General features: G+C 42.3%; 1 protein-coding gene across 4 annotated transcripts in view; it reads left to right on the forward strand.

The window, feature by feature from the left end:
• Positions 1-6,561: 6,561 nt before the first annotated feature.
• ccdc50a (coiled-coil domain containing 50a) overlaps positions 6,562-21,618 on the forward strand; it is a 30,946-nt gene continuing 15,889 nt past the window's right edge. For 3 of the 4 annotated variants that reach the window (XM_090243093.1, XM_090243140.1, XM_090243183.1), the window contains exons 1-3: positions 6,587-6,906; positions 11,257-11,319; positions 16,880-17,009. In XM_090243093.1, the coding sequence (XP_090099219.1) occupies positions 6,858-6,906; positions 11,257-11,319; positions 16,880-17,009 (242 nt within the window). In that variant the 5' untranslated portion in view covers positions 6,587-6,857. Of the gene's footprint in view, positions 6,907-11,256; positions 11,320-16,879; positions 17,010-21,618 lie in introns of all 4 variants that reach the window. The other variant, XM_090243217.1, reaches the window with a different exon arrangement.

The following is a 21,618-nucleotide window of genomic DNA, read 5'->3' on the forward strand; positions in this document are numbered from 1 at the left end:
TACATTGGATGGTGCCCACATTGATCGTGTCCCTGCTTATAAATATCTGGGCATCTGGATTGATGGAAAGCTATCTTTCAAAAACCATATTTATGAGCTAGTTAAGAACTTAAGAATTTAAAATGTGCCTCCTTTACAGGAATAGGTCATACCTTTCATTAAATAGCAGAATACAAGCTATTCAGTCAACATTCATTCCGGTTATAGATTATGGATATATCGTCTATAAGAATGCAGCTGTTACTGTATTGAATGCAGCTGTTACTGTATTGAATGCAACTGTTACTGTATTGAATGCAACTGTTACTGTATTGAATGCAGCTGTTACTGTATTGAATGCAGCTCTTACTGTATTGAATGCAGCTGTTACTGTATTGAATGCAGCTGTTACTGTATTGAATGCAGCTGTTACTGTATTGAATGCAGCTGTTACTGTATTGAATGCAGCTGTTACTGTATTGAATGCAGCTGTTACTGTATTGAATGCAGCTGTTACTGCATTGAATGCAGCTGTTACTGCATTGAATGCAGCTGTTACTGCATTGAAGCCATTGGAAACAGTTTATCATAGCGCACTATGCTTTATTACGGGCGACAGGTTCAGTGCACATCACTACATTCTGTATCAGAAAGTAGGCTGACCCTCTTTAAAGTCTCATAGATTGATGCATTGTGGTGTTATTGTTTAGAAAGCCTTGCACAAACTTTCACCGTACTTTACTTCATAGTTAACCTGCAGATGTACGAGTTACCAGACCCGGTCTCAGGGATGGCTAACTCTGGAGATCTGTTCCATCTCCAATGATTTAGGTAAATCTGCTTTTAGTTTTTTTGCACCTTACTTGTGGAATAATCTCAAACTCTGAAATTTGATGATTTGGTGCAATGCAGTCAGACGTACGCCAAACAAAAATTGGATTCACATTTAAAAAATATAAATTCTTCACATTTTCAAACAGTCCATTTTTACTTTCCAACGGGGCTATACATTTGGGAGAGGTTTTTTTCTCTTCTGAGTAGCCTCGTTTCACTGCCATAAATAAAATTAAACCATCTAGTGTTCAGCGAAATAACAACACAATGTCAAATACAGGTAGCCTCGTCAAATAATTAACATCCAATCACATTAACCGTTACTCTCTCGCGGGAATTCCACGGTCCGTATGTAGAAACGTAGCTGCTGCTCATTCCGTTTGCTCGAAAATTGATAAATGGTTCAAAAAAGTAAGTCACGCGTCCATAGAGACATATACCTGCTACTACCAGCAGTACTACACCTGCACCTGTCGAAGACACAACTTGTTCTGCTTCCACGAGCACATCCAATGCTAGCATCAGTAATTCTACATTTGTTGTTAGCCCAGCTAGCTGACAGTTGTGAATCTGATGCAGTCGAAGAGCTACTGCCCCCTTAACCAGGAAAGCACCGAACAACAGACAGGGACGTTGGACCATCAAAGAGGCGCAAATGTGATGAGAATTACATTAATTCGGGGTTCACTTATATTGGGAGTAATGCCTTTCCTCAGTCACAGTGGATTATATGTGCAAAAATACAATCTCACAACTCGATGAAACCTTCAATCTTGCGCAGACACGTAGAAACAAAAAAAATGCCAATTTTAAAAATAAGCCACTGGAGTTTTTTTGAGCGAGAATTAAGATGACTTTCGAGTAGTAAGACATGTATAAAAGCAACAGATACCGTCAATAAAACGGGGCTAGAAGCGTCTTATATGGGGTTATGGTCAGTATATATGATTACTGGTAGGGCACTGGAACCAATATATACCTCAAAGTGTTGCAGAGCTAACAACAAAGCAAGAGCTTCTTGTTCAATAGTTGCATAATTTGTCTGACATTGGTTGAATTTACGAGAAAAATAACAAACGGGATGATCCACTCCACTCTTGTCCTGCTGCAGTAGAACAGCACCAGCACCTCTGGCGCTAGCATCTACATCTTAAACGGTTGTTCAAAATCCGGAGCAGCAACTACAGGGTTATTACATAATAGTGCTTTAGCAGATTCAAAAGCTACCTGATAATCAGGGGACCACTCAAACAATAATGCCGGACTGAGCAAATCGGTCAATGGAGCAACTACTGAAGAGAAGTTCTTACAGAAACTACGGTAGTAGCCAACCATCCCTTAAAAGCGGCGTAGCTCTCGGCTGGTGGTAGGTGCGGGGAATGTAGTTATAGCCAAGACCTTGGCATCAACAGGGCGCACCTGTCCATGGCCCACCTCTTTACCGAGATAGGTAAAAGTAGCCTTCCCAAACTCGCACTTTGCCAAGTTCAGGGTTAGAGAAGCAGCTGCCAACCGTTCACATACTACCCTTAGAGAGTCGACATGAGTTGACCACTCAGACGAATAAATCACTAGATCATCAAGGTATGCACTACAATTAGGAACGCCAGCTAATAGAGAGTTAACCAGTCGTTGGAAAGTGGCTGGTGCATTCCACATCCCAAAAGCCATGACTGAGTACTGTAGGAAGTTGTCTGGGGTTACAAAAGGCAGAAATTTCAGAAGCACGCGAGGTTAACGGAACCTGCCAGTAACATTTTAAGAGGTCCAACTTAGTTACATAAGTAGCAGCACCAACAGTGCCAATACAGTCGTCTAGTCTGGGTAACGGGAACGAATATGGCATTGTGACAGAATTTACCTTTCGATAATCCGTACATAACCTGGATGTACCATCAGGTTTAGGAACCAGAATGCAAGGAGAACTCCAAGGGCTTGAACTTGGCGTAGTCCCCTGATTGTCAGGTAGCTTTTGAATCTGCTAAAGCACTCTTATGTAATAACCCTGTACTTGCTGCTCCGGATTTTGAACAATTGTTTAAACCTGAGGTAGATGCTAGTGCCCGAGGTGCTGTTCTACTGCAGCAGGACAAGAGTGGAGTGGAGTGACAAATGTCAGACAAACTATGCAACTATTGAACAAGAGGCTCTTGCTTTGTTGTTAGCTCTGCAATACTTTGAGGTATATATTGGTTCCAGTACCCTACCTGTGATCGTGTATACTGATCAGAATCCCTTAGTGTTTCTCCACCGGATGTACAACCAGAACCAGCGCCTTATGCGTTGGGCGCTTATTGTTCAGAATTATAATTTGGAGATCCGCCACAAAAAGGGTTCTGAAAATGTGTTGGCAGATGCTTTGTCTCGTGTTTAGAAAAATTATTTTTGTATGTTTTGGAAGTACTGTAGTCTCAATCCCCCTAGGGTTGCTCTTTTAAGGGTGGGAGTGTTACGGATATTGATATCCTGTGAGTGTATCCTGTGTCTGTATTTATTTTCTCTCCTTCTCCCCTCACAGGTGGCAATCATCATTCCCCAATCAGTCGCTAATCAGAAGACCTGCTACTTTGCTCTTGCCCTATCACATCCTTGCCCTTGGTTTAAAAACCAAATCAGTTGTTTTCTCTGGAGCTTGATCTCTCTATCTCTCTCTCTCTCTCTCTCTCTCTCTCTCTCTCTCTCTATCTCTCTCTCTCTCTCTCTCTCTCTCTCTCTCTCTGTGTATTTTTGGTTAGTTAGTTAGCTGTATTGAAGTAGGCTAGTCTAGCTTAGGGGTGTTTTTGGATATTTGTTTCTTTCCTTGGTTCCATCTCAGCCCCTTTTCCTGCCCCCATTTAACGTGTGTTAAAAAATAAACCCTGAGTGTTTGACAGTAATTTAGTTGTCTGTGGTTTTCGTTCTCACTGTTACCTTTTCACTGTTATAATTTGAGTTATGTTGCGGGTCTCGATACCATCCCCCTGCCAGGCCAAAGGGATTCGTAACAGTGAGCTACCCAGTGGCTAGGACAGGCAAGCCCCATACTATTGTGGAGGACTTCATTCTTTCTGCTGCCGCGGATATGGCTGAGACAATGCTGGGGGAAAAGGCCAAAAAAACTATACAGACAAAGACTTCATCAAACAACACTGTTTTACGGCACATCAGTGACATGGCAGGAGATGTTTTGAAACAGTTACTGCTTTGGATACAAGACATTCAATTATATGCATTACATCTGGATGAGTCAACAGGTGTGGCAAGCCTGGCACAGCTCCTGGAATATGTCCGTTATGTTTATGGGTGGTCAATTAAGGAAGACATCCTCTTTGGCAAACCACTGGAAACCAGGACAACAGGAGAGGATATTTTTAAAGTACTGGACAGCTTTGTGACATCATATGGACTTTGGTGATCAAGATGTGTTGGATCTGTATTGCTGGCGCAAAAGCCATGAGAGGGAGACATAGTGGCGTGGTAACGAGCCTGCAAGCAGTTGCTTCCGATGCCACTTGGGTACACTGCAGCATCCACCGAGAGGCTCTTGCTGCCAAGGGAATGCCTGACAGCTTGAAAGACGTTTTGGACACTACAGTGAAAATGGTTAACTTTCTTAAAACAAGACCCCTGAACTCTCGTGTATTTTCTGCACTATGCAATGATATGGGCTGCGACTATGTAACGCTTTTACAACATACAAAAGTTATCAAGGGGGCAAATTATTGGCATTTAAATAAAAAAAAAATTACATTGAGAGACGAGCTTAAAGCTTTCTTTACTAACCATAATTTTCACTTGTCTGACCGCTTGCATGATGATGAGTTTCTCACAAAACTGGCCTGTCTGGGTGATGTTTTTTCTCACCTGCATGATCTGAATCTAGGATTACAGGGACTCTCCACAACTATATTCAATGTGCGGGACAAAATTGAGGCTATGATTAAGAAGTTGGAGCTCTTCTCTGTCTGCATTAACAAGGGCAACACACAGGTCTTTCCATCATTGTATGATTTTTTGTGTGCAAATGAACTCTAGCTTACGGACAATGTCAAATGTGATATAGCTAAGCACCTGAGTGAGTTGGGTGCGCAATTACGCAGGTACTTTCACGAAACGGATGACACAAACAACTGGATTTGTTATCCCTTTCATGTCCTGCCTCCAGTCCACTTACCAATATCTGAGCAAGAGAGCCTCATCGAAATTGTAACTAGGGGTTCTGTGAAAATTGAATTTAATCAGAAGTCACTGCCAGATTTCTGGATTGGGCTGCGCTCAGAGTATCCTGCCTTGGTAAAGCGCACTGTTAAGACACTGATGCCCTTTGCAACCACGTACCTATGTGAGAGTAGATTCTCAGCCCTCACTAGCATGAAAACTAAATACAGGCACAGACTGTGTGTGGAAAAAGACTGAGACTCTGTCCAAAACAACCCAACATTTCAGAGTAATGTGCACCCTTTCCATTAACCTGTGGTAAGTTAGTCACAATTTTTGATGAACACATTTTTTCATTCAACTAAGTAAGTCACTTACAAACAAATTCTTATTTACAATGACAGCCTAGGAACAGTGTGTTAACTGCCTTGTTCAGGGGCAAAATGACATATTTTTTTTTTACCTTGTCAGCTCAGGGACTCGATCCAGCAACCTTTCAATTACTGACCCAACGCTCTAACCACTAGGCTACCTTCCACCCCTATGAATTAAGGTTTTATATGTAAGATGGCTAAATAAGAGCAAAATGATTTATTATTATTATTTGTACCCTGGTCCTATAAGAGCTCTTTGTCACTTCCCTCGAGCCAGGTTGTAACGACAACTCACACTCATTATTATGTTTAATAAATATATTGTATAGTGTGTGTGTGGCAGGCTTACAATGATGACAAAAAACAACATTTGAGAGTGCGCTGACCCTGGTACGTAGCTGGAGGTTGAATGTTTAAAGGGGTACAGGACTATGAAAAGGTTTGGGAACCATTGATTTGGGCAATTCAGACGGCTGATTGAGGACCTTTTTACTTTAAATGTGTTTGTTTTCTATGATTGTGTTTTGCGTCTCCGTTTTGCTTTTCATAGTGTATTGATATGTATATTCTTTGTATTTAAAGAGCTCTTCTGTAAAAGAGACCTTGGTCTCAGCATGACTCTCTGTCAAAATAAAGGTTCATTAAATTAAATTAAAACAAGGAACACTCAAAGACCAAAGAGAACCATAATGCAATACCATAGCATAAAGCTATCTGGTAATAGCACCATTGATTGAACTTCCAATAAACTAAAACAATTGGCATCATCTGTCACAATCATTCTCACACACTAACTTGTGAGAATGCTTTGATAATTGTTATTCTTGTGTAATATGGTCCTGCATTTAACAGGGGAAGCAACTGTGACATCCATGCAGAAAGGAATTTTGTGACATGTGCTATCAGAAAACGGGCTTATGTGTCTGTGTTTTCCCCAGTGAAGATTTAAATCAAACAATTATTTTTGAAAACTGATTGAAATACAATTTGCTGGACTGGAGATGGTTCTCAAAATTGTCAATAACTATCTCATTCTTTACTAATGATTTATTGTTTGGTAAAAAAAACAACAAGTGATTACAACTATGTCGTGTGCAAATAAGGACACTGTTTTATGTTGATATTACACCTTCATTTTCTCTTTTGTTTTTACATAGATAAATAGCCTAATCTCCTCTATCCTCTTTAATTCGTCACATATTCAAAAGTGAATGATATGACCCGCCCTGCATCCCGTAGCTGGTCTTGAAGCAAACCAGCAGGCTAGCTAATGAAATCCACAGCTGCAAAGGAGAAGGAAGAAGAAGAGGGAGGGTCTGTGAGAGAGAGACCCACACGAATCGGACTGGCAAAGGGAGGTTTAGAGGTGGTTAGGTAGCTACTTGATACTAATCAAAGGGACACCCGTACTAGTATTGGAATCATCAATTGGGTTTATGACAAAAAACAATAAATCAGATTCCGGTACTGTACCCTTCGGGAAATCGTGGAAGCGTAATTCAACGTGAACGGCGTTGACACCTCGCTGACATCATGGCTGAATTTAGCATCGATCAGAACAAACTGCCTGGAGTAAAAGAAGGTAACGTTTGCTAGCTAGCTACTTAGCAGCACGATAGATAAACTGTAGCTAGAGCTAGCCTCGATGGTTTACACCTGTCTGACAGGTGTCAAGTACCTGCATCATATATGCTTAATCTATGTTTCTTTTGTCAAATAGCTAAACTGGCAAACTAATGTTAGCTAACGTTACACTGGGTCACTGTTAAGTATCTGGCTTTCATGTTTTTGCTAGATATCTAACGTTAACTGGGGACAAATACATTCACACGTGATTCTAGAATTTGTTATGATTGTGCGAGTTTTTAACTGTCTGGCAGCTAACGTGTAAGATAGCTATCTCTGTTCTGCAGAGGTGGCAATGGATTTTCGACTTTTACTGCAAACTGTCTGCTTTTCCCCTGGCTAGCTAGTTTTTGTGTTCAATGGCATTCAGGTGGTTTGCATGTAAAGTGGTTGAGCCAGATGCTGTCACTCAATCTCTCCAGGATACGGTCTGGACATCTAAAGATGCTGTGGGCAACATCAGAGCATGGTTTTGTAACGTTTCTCATCACCTGTTCTGAGCACACACTCCGTGTTCCCCTGACAGATGAATGCACAGATTGGTGGACCATGCTATATTGTCCCACCTAGCTACGTGTTGAAAAAAAATATGCCATGTTAGTGTGCAAAACATTCCCAAACGAATTTCCTTTACTCACAAAGTTTCCTCAAAATGGCCTAGAACAAAATGTTATTCAGAATTTGAAGAGTGGTGAGAATTGGTGAGCCCTAACTCTTGTCCTAAACAATAGCTCATAACAGCTGTTGGGATATGAGTGGACACTACAGACAGACCATAACACACTTAAAACAATCCCCTTGTTTGGATATCTTCTGCAAATATCACGTTCTTGTGTATGCTTTCAATCTGCTCGGATTGGGGATGTGGCGCAGACTGTCTCTTCCTGAGATTGGGAAACAGCTGCTCTGGTCCAACTCCATGGAGTTTTTGACATGGTGGTCTGGAGGAGCGCATGATGGGAGAACGTGCCTTTCCACTGCTGCGCGGCTGTCTCCAGAGAACCATCCAAGTGATACATATGGTTGTTTGAGATGGTTCCACCCCCACCCCCTGTTTATTAATTTATTCCTGCTTACAAATGACAAAATGATTTATATTCACTGGGAAAATAATAATTTATTGCCAGCCTCAGTTAACGTTTGGATTTAACAGTGTGGGTTATTTATTCCAGGCCTGATCTAGGCCTGTTCCTAGAAGTGCAACCTCAGCACGTTTCAAGGTAGACAGACTTTTGCTTTGCTCTTTGTCCGTGATCCACGCATGGCACTGTAGAGGGCCATGCATTGAAACATTGAGGCACATTTTAATGGAGATATAACAATGTTCAGTAGGTTAGGTCAGTGCTAGATTGAATCTCCTGGGGGGGGGGTTTCAATTAAGAGATTAAGCATAAGGTTTAAACGTGGTCAGTGTTAATCAACGTTTATGTGAGCCTGTCTGGGGTGGGGGTTTTATGGAAATGGGACCTAATTCATCCTCTCTCACTATGACACATCCATCTATCTACCCCCTCCCTGTTCTGCCCATTCTCTATCTATTAACCCCAGTGGAGCTGCAGCTCATCCCTCCCCTGCCCAGCAGTGACATGTGTCAGGGGAGTTTGATTCACTATGGGGCTGTCTATTAATCATAGAGGCTCTGGGTTGTCTTCACATGGCACTACAGCAGCTGAGAAATACTGCTGCACAGTTTGTGGACTGCTGCTTTTGTCATTAATTATGTATGATATGGATGAGGTCATCTCTGAGAACAGATTGTGGCTTGCCTTGCTGTGTGAGGTTGAACTGTGGCAGGCTCGCTAGCAGAGAGAGAGAGAGAGAGGGAGGAGAACTAGTCAAAATAAGGCCTAAATGGTCAGTGGAATAACCAAGTGGACATAGGCCCATCTAGGCTATGTCCCTGAGATATGTAGGGCTATTTGAATATTATTAGAAAGAAACATCTGCCATGGTAGTCAAATTAGTCTAGACGTTAGCCACACACTGCCAGTAACAGAGAGATACATGGTTAATTACAAATTTATAGTCACAGTTTATTTGTATCCTCCTCAAAGATGTTCACCACAGTTTGGTGCCAGTAAATGGAATGTCACTTAATAGCATTTCCAGAATGATTCCATTCCAGTTAAACAGAAGAGGCTTAAGTACAGTTTACTCAGCCTTTAAAACAGAAACCATTTTGAATGTTCATCAGCAAATATTGCCTGTGTTGCTCACCTTGAGAATGTTCTAGATGAAAACAGCCCCTACGGCAGCAGGGCTCTATCCAAGTTTATATGCTTTATTGGACTGATGGAGTTAAATGCAAAAAGACATGAGCATGTCCTTTCGAATAATCATTTTCTTGTTGGGTGTCAACTGATGGAGATGGGTTGTGGTGCGTACAGGTTTATGTGAAACACACTAGAACTTTGTTTTGGTGTCTCTTTCTTTCGGTTTTGTACACCATCTTCTAAACCGATGAAAATACAATACTTTTGGTTATTGAAAATATATTTCACAGCGGTTTAGGTGGTTCAATGATTCTCTAGACTATTGCTTTTTTAATCACAAACTGAAATTAGGCAAACCTATATTAGAATTTTAACAACCAGGAAATGGCGGAGCGAATTTAGCATTTTTCACCTTTAAGAGTCCATGTTATCGAAGAAACCGAGTCAACCGCACGAATGCCCTGCCCTCCCGTCTTCAGTCAGCTTTGATTTATTTTTACGGTTATGGAGGTTATTATATTTTCACGAGTGTCTTCATCCATAACCATCACTTATACGGTAATTGTCCCAAACCTAGATTAGGGTTTTCCTATGTAATCTGGTTGATCCCCCTTAAATTATGAAGATTATGCTAATAGTGCTGGTTATCATATGAATATCGCATCAGCACTACTGTTAACGCTAGTTTGCATGTTGACTGGCGGTTCAAATCTCCTTCAAGTGATGCCCAGGGGGAAACCTACAACGCTCGTTGCCAGAGACGTCCATCATCTCTGACAGACTTTCAGATTCCTTCCATGAGTTCCATTCTTCTGTCTGTAATTTCTGCTCCTGTGATTGTTCTTGTTCTCTTGGTCTGATTCGTCTTAAGCTATGGCACTTTGCCTCTTCACAACTGCTTTGCCTCCGTCTGGCAGTCTGAATGCTTTTTGACAGTGTTGTGCTGCCTGTTTGGAAGCTGCTGCCTCCATCCTCTTCCCCATAAACTAATCAAAAGGTTTGCATGTCCTCAGCGAAAGTTAATGTGGTTTCAGAAGTGGCTCAACATATCCCAGAGACAGCAAATAAAGAGCTTTACTATTCTGACTGAGTGACATCTAAGAAGGCTCATTATAACGAACACTTTGCCATGCTGTCGTGCCTTGGAAGCTAGGACTTCATTTTTTATAAGACTTAATAACGAATTACTGACAGTTTGTTTTTCTACATACATTTTTTTTTTTTTAAGTAGATTTACCACGGCATGCCTAGGCTTGGTTTAGGTAGGCTGATATGGCCTAGCCTAATTCGAAATGAGCAAATCTATTGATTTGTTGGAGAAAAAAAACAAACTTGCTTCTACCAACAGAACAAAATCATCAGTCTTTATTTAGCCCAGGGTCGCTTGCTCAACCCCACTTTCAGTTAATGCTTTTCTCTTTATTTAAATATAGACTCTTCTTTTAGGGCCCCTACTTCAGACATGGGCAAGTTCAGCTTCTCCTTTTGTCTTCTAGATCTCTGAACGGGCATCAAACAGAGAATGGCTTGTTAGTGCAGCAATCGTCCTTTTGACCATAAAAGCAGGTCATGGGCTTCCCCTCTGTGGGCCTGATGTTCTGTCTGATTGTTACAACGGCCTTGACATTTCTCCAGTTGATGCTGTAGTTCAGCCCCAATAGCTGCCACAGGTGCAAAGTGTAAGATTGGCCGTCAAGGTTAAATTGGGGGCGCTTGTGTTATTAGGGTCACAAAACCCTTGTTTAGTCTTTGGTGCTCTGTTTCTAGTTAATTTCCTGCCCTTGATCAGGGCGTATCTGTTGTTATCAGTGCTGCAGTAGAACATCATGTGTCGGTGGTGGACACAATGTCTCGTAACATGGAACAATGGTTATCAAGCTGAGTTCTTACAGTACCAACAAAAAAACAGCTTCTCAAAAGGCCTTTTGGTCTGTGTTTCCATTAGAACTTCAGCCATATCGCCCCAACACAGACAACTTTAACACAGACAAAATGTCGCAACGACACAGACAACTTCCCAAGTGTGGAGTAGTATTGCCTATTTTCATTACAAACTTTCATTTTGAAGTAACTTCCTGTCACTCTGTCTACAGTTGTTCGGGATTTTGCTGTTCTGGAGGACCACTGCCTGGCCCATAACCTCCAGGAACAGGAAAGTAAGTATACTACCACACCTGAGATGACCTGGAATCAGCTTTACTCTCCCATCCCTAATGGTTTCAGGTCGTCTTGGCTGTTCCCAAAGCAGAGCCCTCTGGATGCAGACAGTCCGCTTTGTGCACAGTAAACCTCCTCCATCGAAGTCTCCTTTACGTCTCATTATAGTACTAACTATTTTAGGCGAGCACATTGAGATTTCTTTGCAGCATGTGACTATTTCATGTCAACTATTCCAAATAGCACCCTTTTTTTGCTTTCTTTATGGGATTTTTTTTTATTATTATTTTTTTACCTTTATTTAACCAGTTAAGAACTAATTCTTATTTTCAATGACGGCCTAGGAACAGTGGGTTAGCTGCCTGTTCAGGGGCAGAACGACAGATTTGTACCTTGTCAGCTCAGGGGTTTGAACTTGCAACCTTCCGGTTACTAGTCCAACGCTCTAACCAATAGGCTACCCTGCCGCCCCAGAATACAAACTATCAAAATGTTCCATGCTTTTGGAATTAGAAAAGTCTGTAAAGAAAACACAAATGGTCCCGTGATGCCCCTGAAAATCTCATGTCTGACCCTAAACCTCAGCGTCAGTTGTAGCAGGCAGTAAGCAGCTGCAAAACACAGCTGCTAGTCTGCAGCCACAACAATGGCACACTGGTTCTGTGGTGGCTGTTAGCGGGCTGGGCTGGGCGTTTGCTCACTGTGTCTGGATCACATTATTAATGCCCGTCTGCAGTAGTACTACAAACCAGTCCAGTCTGGTCTCTCTCTGTCAGACGGGTCTAGTCTGGGTGGACGTTAGGCCAGCACAATCAGCTTAGCAGGGATTGGAGATGTCATCAGGGAAACGTTAGAGATTCTATGATTTTCCTTGAGAAACCTGTGTGTATGTTTGTGATGTGTGTATCCCTGCATGCATTATTGATTGCGTGTTTGAGTTACGGATCTATAGCCTAAAAATCATATTGATTTTGGTGAAAATTACAATGAATATTGTGCATCGCCCGTATCAACAAAAATATAGTGGTAAATGTTTTCGAGCATTGTTGTAAAATACACTGCATTTTAAACAGTCAGCAATAATCATCTAATGAGTTCAGGGCTTGTGAAGTTCTAGCTAGGCTACATTTAAGCCTTCCACAACCATAAGACCCACTAATAATTAAATTGTTTGGTCAAAATAGTTTAACCTGCTTTATTTTTTGCAATAATCCATGATCTGGTTTTCAAGTCTGTCTATGAAAATGCCCTTTTTACAAACGTAACTAGAACCATGCATAATTAAGCAATAAGGCACGAGGGGGTGTGGTATATGGCCAATATACGACGGCTAAGTGCTGTTCTTATGCACGATTCAATGTGGAGTACCTGGACACAGTCCTTAGCCGTGGTATATTGACCATATATCACAAACCCCCGAGGTGCCTTATTGCTGTTATAAAAACTGGTTACCAATGTAATTCGAGCAGTAAAAATAAATGTTTTGTCATACCCGTGGTATGGTCTGATATACCACGGCTGTCAGCCAATCAGCATTCAGGGCTGGAACCACCCAGTTTATAATCACTAATAATGACTAACTTCTTGTAGCAGGCGTTAGGCTATAGAACAGTAACACGGATCTCATCAACAGTCTCTCAAGCCCACGTGCTGGTGATTAGCCAGCTAATCTTCATATTTCATGTTTAGCCAACTTGGATCTATTTGCTAGCCAACAAAGTTGAACTGTTTTTTAAATTGATTTATTTTACCTTTATTTAACCAGGTAGGCAAGTTGAGAACAAGTTCTCATTTACAATTGCGACCTGGCCAAGATAAAGCAAAGCAGTTCGACACATACAACGACACAGAGTTACACATGGAGTAAAACAAACATACAGTCAATAATACAGTATAAACAAGTCTATATACAATGTGAGCAAATGAGGTGAGATAAGGGAGGTAAAGACAAAAAAAGGCCATGGTGGCAAAGTAAATACAAAATAGCAAGTAAAACACTGGAATGGTAGATTTGCAGTGGAAGAATGTGCAAAGTAGAAATAAAAATAATGGGGTGCAAAGGAGCAAAATAAATAAATACAGTAGGGAAAGAAGTAGTTGTTTGGGCTAAATTATAGGTGGGCTATGTACAGGTGCAGTAATCTGTGAGCTGCTCTGACAGCTGGTGCTTAAAGCTAGTGAGGGAGATAAGTGTTTCCAGTTTCAGAGATTTTTGTAGTTCGTTCCAGTCATTGGCAGCAGAGAACTGGAAGGAGAGGCGACCAAAGAAAGAATTGGTTTTGGGGGTGACTAGAGAGATATACCTGCTGGAGCGTGTGCTACAGGTGGGAGATGCTGTGGTGACCAGCGAGCTGAGATAAGGGGGGACTTTACCTAGCAGGGTCTTGTAGATGATGTGTTTAATTGTTATGAACACACCCTTCTGTTTGTCTCCAACAGTTTGAAAAGCATGTTAGCCTGTCCACTTTGTTCAGATGTTGAAATCAAGTGGCCTACCTTATTTTTCAGAATGAGAACAAGTTGCCAATTCCATATATATTGTATATAATTGTGTTATGCTTATTGCACATTTCTAAAACACAGACTAGACAGCTAGTATAAGTGTCTTTGGTTCAGGTGCTAGTGGTACCCTCATGTCACTCACTGAGCGTTAATGGGTCAGAATCAATGTAAATTGACACTTGTTTTAGAGGTGTCTGCTCTCTGTGAAATTTGAGTAGTTGGGACATAAGGGTATCGTTAGAAAAGATATCTCTTATTACAGTACAATAATGTCTGTGTTTTGGTGTCCATATGAACGATTCTGTTGGACCAAACCTCAAATGCAAATAGCAAGTTGAAACCGCTTGTCAGGTAGTGAGATGTGATCGCTCAACCTAGTTGGCGTGAGAGGCAGGGGGAAAGGGCTTGGTTGTGTGTAAACCATAGAGGAACAGGTATAAAGCGAGAGTGAAGTTAAAAATCTTTCCAAAATAAGCCCAATGTGTTTCTATGGCCCTAAGCTTGTCGCCTGCCTTTGGGACAACGACTCCCATTTGTTAGAGCGGTGACGTGCATCGCGTCATTATACACAGATCTCAGGGGGAAATGGGAAGGTGCAGACAAAAGAGCGAAGGAGACGACCAAACATACAACATGAGAAAAAGCGGAACTAAACTCTCAAAAAAATGGAAAACAACAAATCGTTGATTCAGGCATTCGGAATATCTCGCAAAAACATTTAGAATTCATCAAATTCATTCGATATGTCGCCCAGCTTAGTTTGAGTATTTTTAGATGAATGTCATCTTTTTCATATCAGTTTCTTTGTGTCCGTCTGTGTGTGTTGTTTTGAAGCCCCTCTTCACTGTTTCACTCAAAGCCTAGCCTTCTATAACGGACATGTCATCTCACTGTAATTGGCTCCCTCCTAGTATTCCTTAGCTGTTGAGGTCAAAAGGTCACAACTCAGAATAGATGAAAGCCCATGCCTCTGAGGTCAGACACAACAGAGTCTTTCTCTTACTTGTGCAAATAACATCTCCCCATCTTGGGGATAATGTTTAAGGTCTAACAAGTCAGCTATACTACGCGTTGCCATCGGCATTGTAAATCATCTTGGGGATAATGTTTAAGGTCTAACAAGTCAGCTATACTACGCGTTGTCATCGGCATTGTGCCAGTTGCCGTTCTACCTGCTACACTGGAAACCAACCGAAATCAGTATTTTTATTTTCAAATCAATTAGAATTTTTTGGGAACTTTTACCATCTAACTACATAACATAATGGTAAACATTTATTTGAATGGAAAATCTCTTTTGATAAACTGGTTAAGTCAAGATGTAGCCTAGACCTATTTACAATATAGGTGAATGCATATTCAATAGGAGGGTGTGCATGCATTGAGTTATTTATACAAAACAAAAATATAAATGCAACTATTTCAACTATTTTACTGAGTTACAGTGTATATAAGGAAATCAGTGAATTGATATAAGTTTATTAGGGCCTACTCTATGGATTTCACATGACTGGGCAGGGGCATAGTCATGGGTGGGCTTTGAAAGGGCATAGCCACACCCACTTGGGAGCCAGGCCGAGTCAATCAGAATTATTTTTTTCTCCACAAAAGGGCTTTATTACAGACGGAAATACTCCTCAGTTTCATCAGCTGTCCGGGTGGCTGGTCTCAGACGATCCCGCAGGTGAAGAAGCCGGATGTGGCGGTCCTGAGCTGGCTTAGTTACACGTGGTGTGCGGTTGTGAGGCTGGATGTACGTACTGCCAAATTCTCTAAAATGACTTTGGAAGCCGCTTATAGTAGAGAAATTAACATTAAATTTTCCGGCAACAGCTCTGGTGGAGATTCCTTCAGTCAGCATGTCAATTGCACGCTCCCTCAACTTGATACATCTGTGGCATTGTGTTGTGTGACAAAACTGCACATTTTAGTGGCTGTTTATTGCCCCCAACACAAGGTGCACCTGTGTAATGATCATGCTGTTTAAATCAGCTTCTTGATATGCCACACCTGTCAGGTGGATGGATTATCTTGGCAAAGGAGAAATGCCTCAATGATTTCACGTATTGTCCAGCATCACTGTCTCATGCACTCTGTTGCACTCACATTGTCCAATGCTGTCTGGCCCTTTTAGTATGCCAGCCGCAAAGAACTGGAAGAATTAGTCCGTTCAGAAACTTCTGAGGCTACGCCAAGGTTGAGTAAACACGAAACCTTTATCTTGACTTCCTAGAAATACGGCCAAAAGTAATTTGTTTGCCCCCAGAGAAAAGAATAGCATTAAACATAACAAAATGTATTGTTTTCTGACGTATGTTTGCCCCCAATTTTGTGTGGCACCGAAAACCCACTGCACAACCGATCAGCGTCGTCCTATAATCGATATGTCAGCCTATTGGTTTCCTTCATATAGCTGTGATTCACTGCCCCCCCCCCCCCCCCCCGTTGTCGTCTCGCAATCTCAGAGTAGGAACGTATGGAGCCTCTAGTAAATTGTGGCGTAATTTGATACTTTTCACTTGGAACCTACCAGTGGATAAATAACCAGTCCAGTGGAGCTGAATGAGTAGCAAGGGGTTGAGTGATGTTCCTCCACCTATTTTGAGCTGGTAGTGCGTCAGCAACGAGGATTTACAACCTTCCCTGTCCAGCTCTTTGGTCTGTCTCTCATCCAATGGGGCCAGCCTTGGAATGGCAACTCCTGGGCTAGTTTGTCATGTCCTGACTCATTGAGCTTGGCTCTAACTTCAGGGCCAAAGCGTCCGTGTTTATGTCCCTCGTCTCCTCCACAGTGTATACTACTAAACATGCTACTTGTCCTGTCAAAATGGATATCCAAATGTATGTTAGAAATCAACACCCTCTCGGATCCAGTACTTGCATCCGAGACCTGCGGTTTAAAAGGCACCAAAACAAATTAAACTGGAGGGTTGTGAATGATGTTGTCCATTTTTGTTCCTCAGCATTGTGGGTTGGCCGGATGACCTGTGAGAGAGTGAAGAAGAGGGTGTGTACTGATTCTGAGTGCTGTGTTTGTTGCTGTGTTTGTCTCCGCAGTCGAGAGCCACTTGGCTTCCAACGTGCACAAGAGCCGTCTGGTGCAGCAGGACGTAGCGTTGGCCAAGCAGCTGCAGGAAGAGGAGGACCGGAGGGCCAAGGCCAAGGCCCACAGACAGCACAGAGACATGTGAGTGAGATCATATTAACCACATCATTCCACCACACAATATTCCCAGTGCGCGCACACACATTCAGTGTGCTCTAGAGATAGCGAAGGGTACGTCATGGAGACTCACAATCTAACTCTTTAACCTTAAAGATGGAGACCGCATAACTAGTGTGTTAGATTGTGAGTTTCCCTGACCTACCCTCTAGAGCCTAGGGTAGTACACTAAGTCATACTGTATTTTACTATATACCGGTATTGCTGCATGGCCCTGTTTGGGTTTTTACTTTACCTTCGATAATGGTATTTGTTAAAGCGTAACGTACATTTTTATAATTCAATCTGCTACTTAAGTCCACTCACTCACTCTCACACACACACATATTCCACACAGACCTAGCCCCACCACTCGAGGGCATTTGTTGTATAATAACACAAGCAGTTTGTGTTTTCTTACATCTGCAAACAGCTAGTTTGTCTTTTCTTAGCAAGTTGCCACTAAATCGTGTTAGCCGCTAATGCTAGTTAGCTGGCTAGCTAATAAATGTAGTCAGAACAAATGTAGCTAGCTACACAGCCTGATACCAATGATGGTGTAGGCCTAAATCAGCATGTTGTTTGTGCATCAGGAAACACTGATCAACACTGGTTCATACCCAGGCACAATCGAGTGCATTCGGCAAGTATTCAGACCCCTTGACTTTTTCCAAATTTCGTTACGTTACAACCTTATTTTAAAATGTATTAAATAAAAATATTTCCCTCACCAATCTACACACAATACAACATAATGACAAAGCAAACACAGATTTTAAGTCATTTTTGCAAATGTATTAAAAATACAGCTGAAATATCACATTTACATAAGTATTCAGACCCTTTTACTCAGTACTTTGTTGAACAACCTTTGGCAGCGATTACAACCTCACGTCTTCTAGAGTATGACACTTTACTTTTCTGCAGATCCTATTAAACTCTGTCAGGTTGGATGGGGAGCGTTGCTGCACAGCTATTTTTCAGGTCTCTCCAGAGATATTCGATCAGGTTCAAGTCAGGGCTCTGGCTGGGCCACTCAAGGACATTCAGAGACTTGGCCCGAAGCCACGCCTGCGTTGTCTTGGCTGTGTGCTTAGGTTCGTTGTCCTGTTGGAAGGTGAACCTTCACCCCAGTCTAAGGTCCTGAGTGCTCTGGAGCAGGTTTTCATCAAGTATCTCTCTGTTCTTTACGTTTATCTTTCTCTCAATCCTAACAAGTCTCCTAGTCCCTGCTGCTGAAAAACAACCCCACAACATGATGCTGCCACCACCATGCTTCACTGTAGTGATGATATTGGCCAGGTGATGAGCAGAGCCTGGTTTCCTCCATACTTGACACTTGGCTTTCAGTCTTGTTTTCATCAGACCAGAGAATCTTGTTTCTCAGAGTCCTTAAGGTGCCTTTTGGTGAACTTCAAGCGGGCTGTCATGTGCTTTTTACTGAGGAGTGGCTTCCTTCTGGCCACTTGGCCATAAAGGCCTGATGGTTGTCCTTCTGAAATGTTCTCCCATCTCCAGAGGGACTCTAGAGCTCTTTCAGTGACCATCGGGTTCTTGGTCACCTCCCTGACCAAGGTCCTTCTCCCCTGATTACTCAGTTTGGCTGTGTGGCCAGCTCTAGGAAGAGTCCTTATATAGACAGGTGTGTGCCTTTCCAAACCATGTCCAATCATTTGAATTTACCTCGGGTGGACTCCAATCATGTTGAAGAAACATCTCAAGGATGATCAATGGAAACAGGATGCACCTGAGCTTAATTTCGAGTCTCATAGCAAAGGGTCTTAATACTTATGTAAATAAGGTTTTTCTGTTTTATTTTTCATACGTGTGCAATATTTCAAAAAAACTTTTCACTTTGTCTTTATGGGATACTGTGTGCAAACTGATGAGGAACCTATGTAATTTAATCCATTTTAGAATAGGGCTGTAACATAACAAAATGTGGAAACTGTGAAGGGGTCTGAATACTTTTGTACAAAAGGAAAATGCTATTGCAACCTCTTTGCAATAAGGAATTGAGACCAAAAGCTCAAGAGAAGTTAAGTGTTTATTACCAAGGATACAGTCAGCTGAGAGTGCATCTATTTTGAAAGCTCACAACACATTTTATACTCTTCCCTTATAGGAGTCACCTCCCCAGCTATACATTTTATGGCCCCAATGAGTTTCCCTCTTTTCCCCTGTGAAATGTCCATGGTCCTCTCTCTCTGAAATGTCCATGGTCCTCTCTCTCTGAAATGTCCATGGTCCTCTCTCTCTGAAATGTCCATGGTCCTCTCTCTCTGAAATGTCCATGGTCCTCTCTCTCTGAAATGTCCATGGTCCTCTCTCTCTGAAATGTCCATGGTCCTCTCGCTCTGAAATGTCCTTGGTCCTCTCTCTGAAATGTCCTTGGTCCTCTCTCTCTGAAATGTCCATGGTCCTCTCTCTGTGAAATGTCCATGGTCCTCTCTCTGTGAAATGTCCATGGTCCTCTCTCTGTGAAATGTCCATGGTCCTCTCTCTGTGAAATGTCCATGGTCCTCTCTCTGTGGAATGTCCATGGTCCTCTCTCTGTGGAATGTCCATGGTCCTCTCTCTGTGGAATGTCCATGGTCCTCTCTCTGTGGAATGTCCATGCTCCTCTCTCTGTGGAATGTCCATGCTCCGCTCTCTGTGGAATGTCCATGGTCCTCTCTCTGTGGAATGTCCATGGTCCTCTCTCTGTGGAATGTCCATGGTCCTCTCTCTGTGGAATGTCCATGGTCCTCTCTCTGTGGAATGTCCATGGTCCTCTCTCTGTGGAATGTCCATGGTCCTCTCTCTGTGGAATGTCCATGGTCCTCTCTCTGTGGAATGTCCATGCTCCTCTCTCTGTGGAATGTCCATGCTCCTCTCTCTGTGGAATGTCCATGCTCCTCTCTCTGTGGAATGTCCATGCTCCTCTCTCTGTGGAATGTCCATGGTCCTCTCTCTGTGGAATGTCCATGGTCCTCTCTCTGTGGAATGTCCATGGTCCTCTCTCTGTGAAATGTCCATGGTCCTCTCTCTGTGGAATGTCCATGGTCCTCTCTCTGTGGAATGTCCATGGTCCTCTCTCTGTGAAATGTCCATGGTCCTCTCTCTGTGAAATGTCCATGGTCCTCTCTCTGTGAAATGTCCATGGTCCTCTCTCTGTGAAATGTCCATGGTCCTCTCTCTGTGAAATGTCCATGGTCCTCTCTCTGTGAAATGTCCATGGTCCTCTCTCTGTGAAATGTCCATGGTCCTCTCTCTGTGAAATGTCCATGGTCCTCTCTCTGTGAAATGTCCATGGTCCTCTCTCTGTGAAATGTCCATGGTCCTCTCTCTGTGAAATGTCCATGGTCCTCTCTCTGTGAAATGTCCATGGTCCTCTCTCTGTGAAATGTCCATGGTCCTCTCTCTGTGAAATGTCCATGGTCCTCTCTCTGTGAAATGTCCATGGTCCTCTCTCTGTGAAATGTCCATGGTCCTCTCTCTGTGAAATGTCCATGGTCCTCTGTCTGTGAAATGTCCATGGTCCTCTGTCTGTGAAATGTCCATGGTCCTCTGTCTGTGAAATGTCCATGGTCCTCTGTCTGTGAAATGTCCATGGTCCTCTCTCTGTGAAATGTCCATGGTCATCTCTCTGTGAAATGTCCATGGTCCTCTCTCTGTGAAATGTCCATGGTCCTCTGTCTGTGAAATGTCCTTGGTCCTCTGTCTGTGAAATGTCCTTGGTCCTCTCTTTGTTTAGCCAGATGTCAGAATCCCAACCCGTCCATCTTCTGTTCTGGTCCTGACCCTGCTCTCTGATCCCAGGCCATTTCCTCTTCTATGAGTTGGTCAACCTGTCTAAATGAGTTTCATGGCCTAAACTTCATTAATACTCACAATCATTCACTAAACAGGATACAAACTAACTACAGTTTAACATTTTAATAGAATCCATCATCACTCCAAATGCACTGTAACTCTTCCTTGGCATTTTCATTTTTTTGTCATGTCAAACACTGTATTCACAGTGTCCACTAATATACTCTAACTATAGAATTACAGTGCCTTGCGAAAGTATTCGGCCCCCTTGAACTTTGCGACCTTTTGACACATTTCAGGCTTCAAACATAAAGATATAAAACTGTATTTTTTTGTGAAGAATCAACAACAAGTGGGACACAATCATGAAGTGGAACAACATTTATTGGATATTTCAAACTTTTTTAACAAATCAAAAACTGAAAAATTGGGCGTGCAAAATTATTCAGCCCCTTTACTTTCAGTGCAGCAAACTCTCTCCAGAAGTTCAGTGAGGATCTCTGAATGATCCAATGTTGACCTAAATGACTAATGATGATAAATACAATCCACCTGTGTGTAATCAAGTCTCCGTATAAATGCACCTGCACTGTGATAGTCTCAGAGGTCCGTCAAAAGCGCAGAGAGCATCATGAAGAACAAGGAACACACCAGGCAGGTCCGAGATACTGTTGTGAAGAAGTTTAAAGCCGGATTTGGATACAAAAAGATTTCCCAAGCTTTAAACATCCCAAGGAGCACTGTGCAAGCGATAATATTGAAATGGAAGGAGTATCAGACCACTGCAAATCTACCAAGA

Source organism: Oncorhynchus mykiss, chromosome 1 (assembly GCF_057628025.1).
Source record: "Oncorhynchus mykiss isolate SJ-2025 chromosome 1, ASM5762802v1, whole genome shotgun sequence".
NCBI classification, from domain to species: domain Eukaryota; kingdom Metazoa; phylum Chordata; class Actinopteri; order Salmoniformes; family Salmonidae; genus Oncorhynchus; species Oncorhynchus mykiss.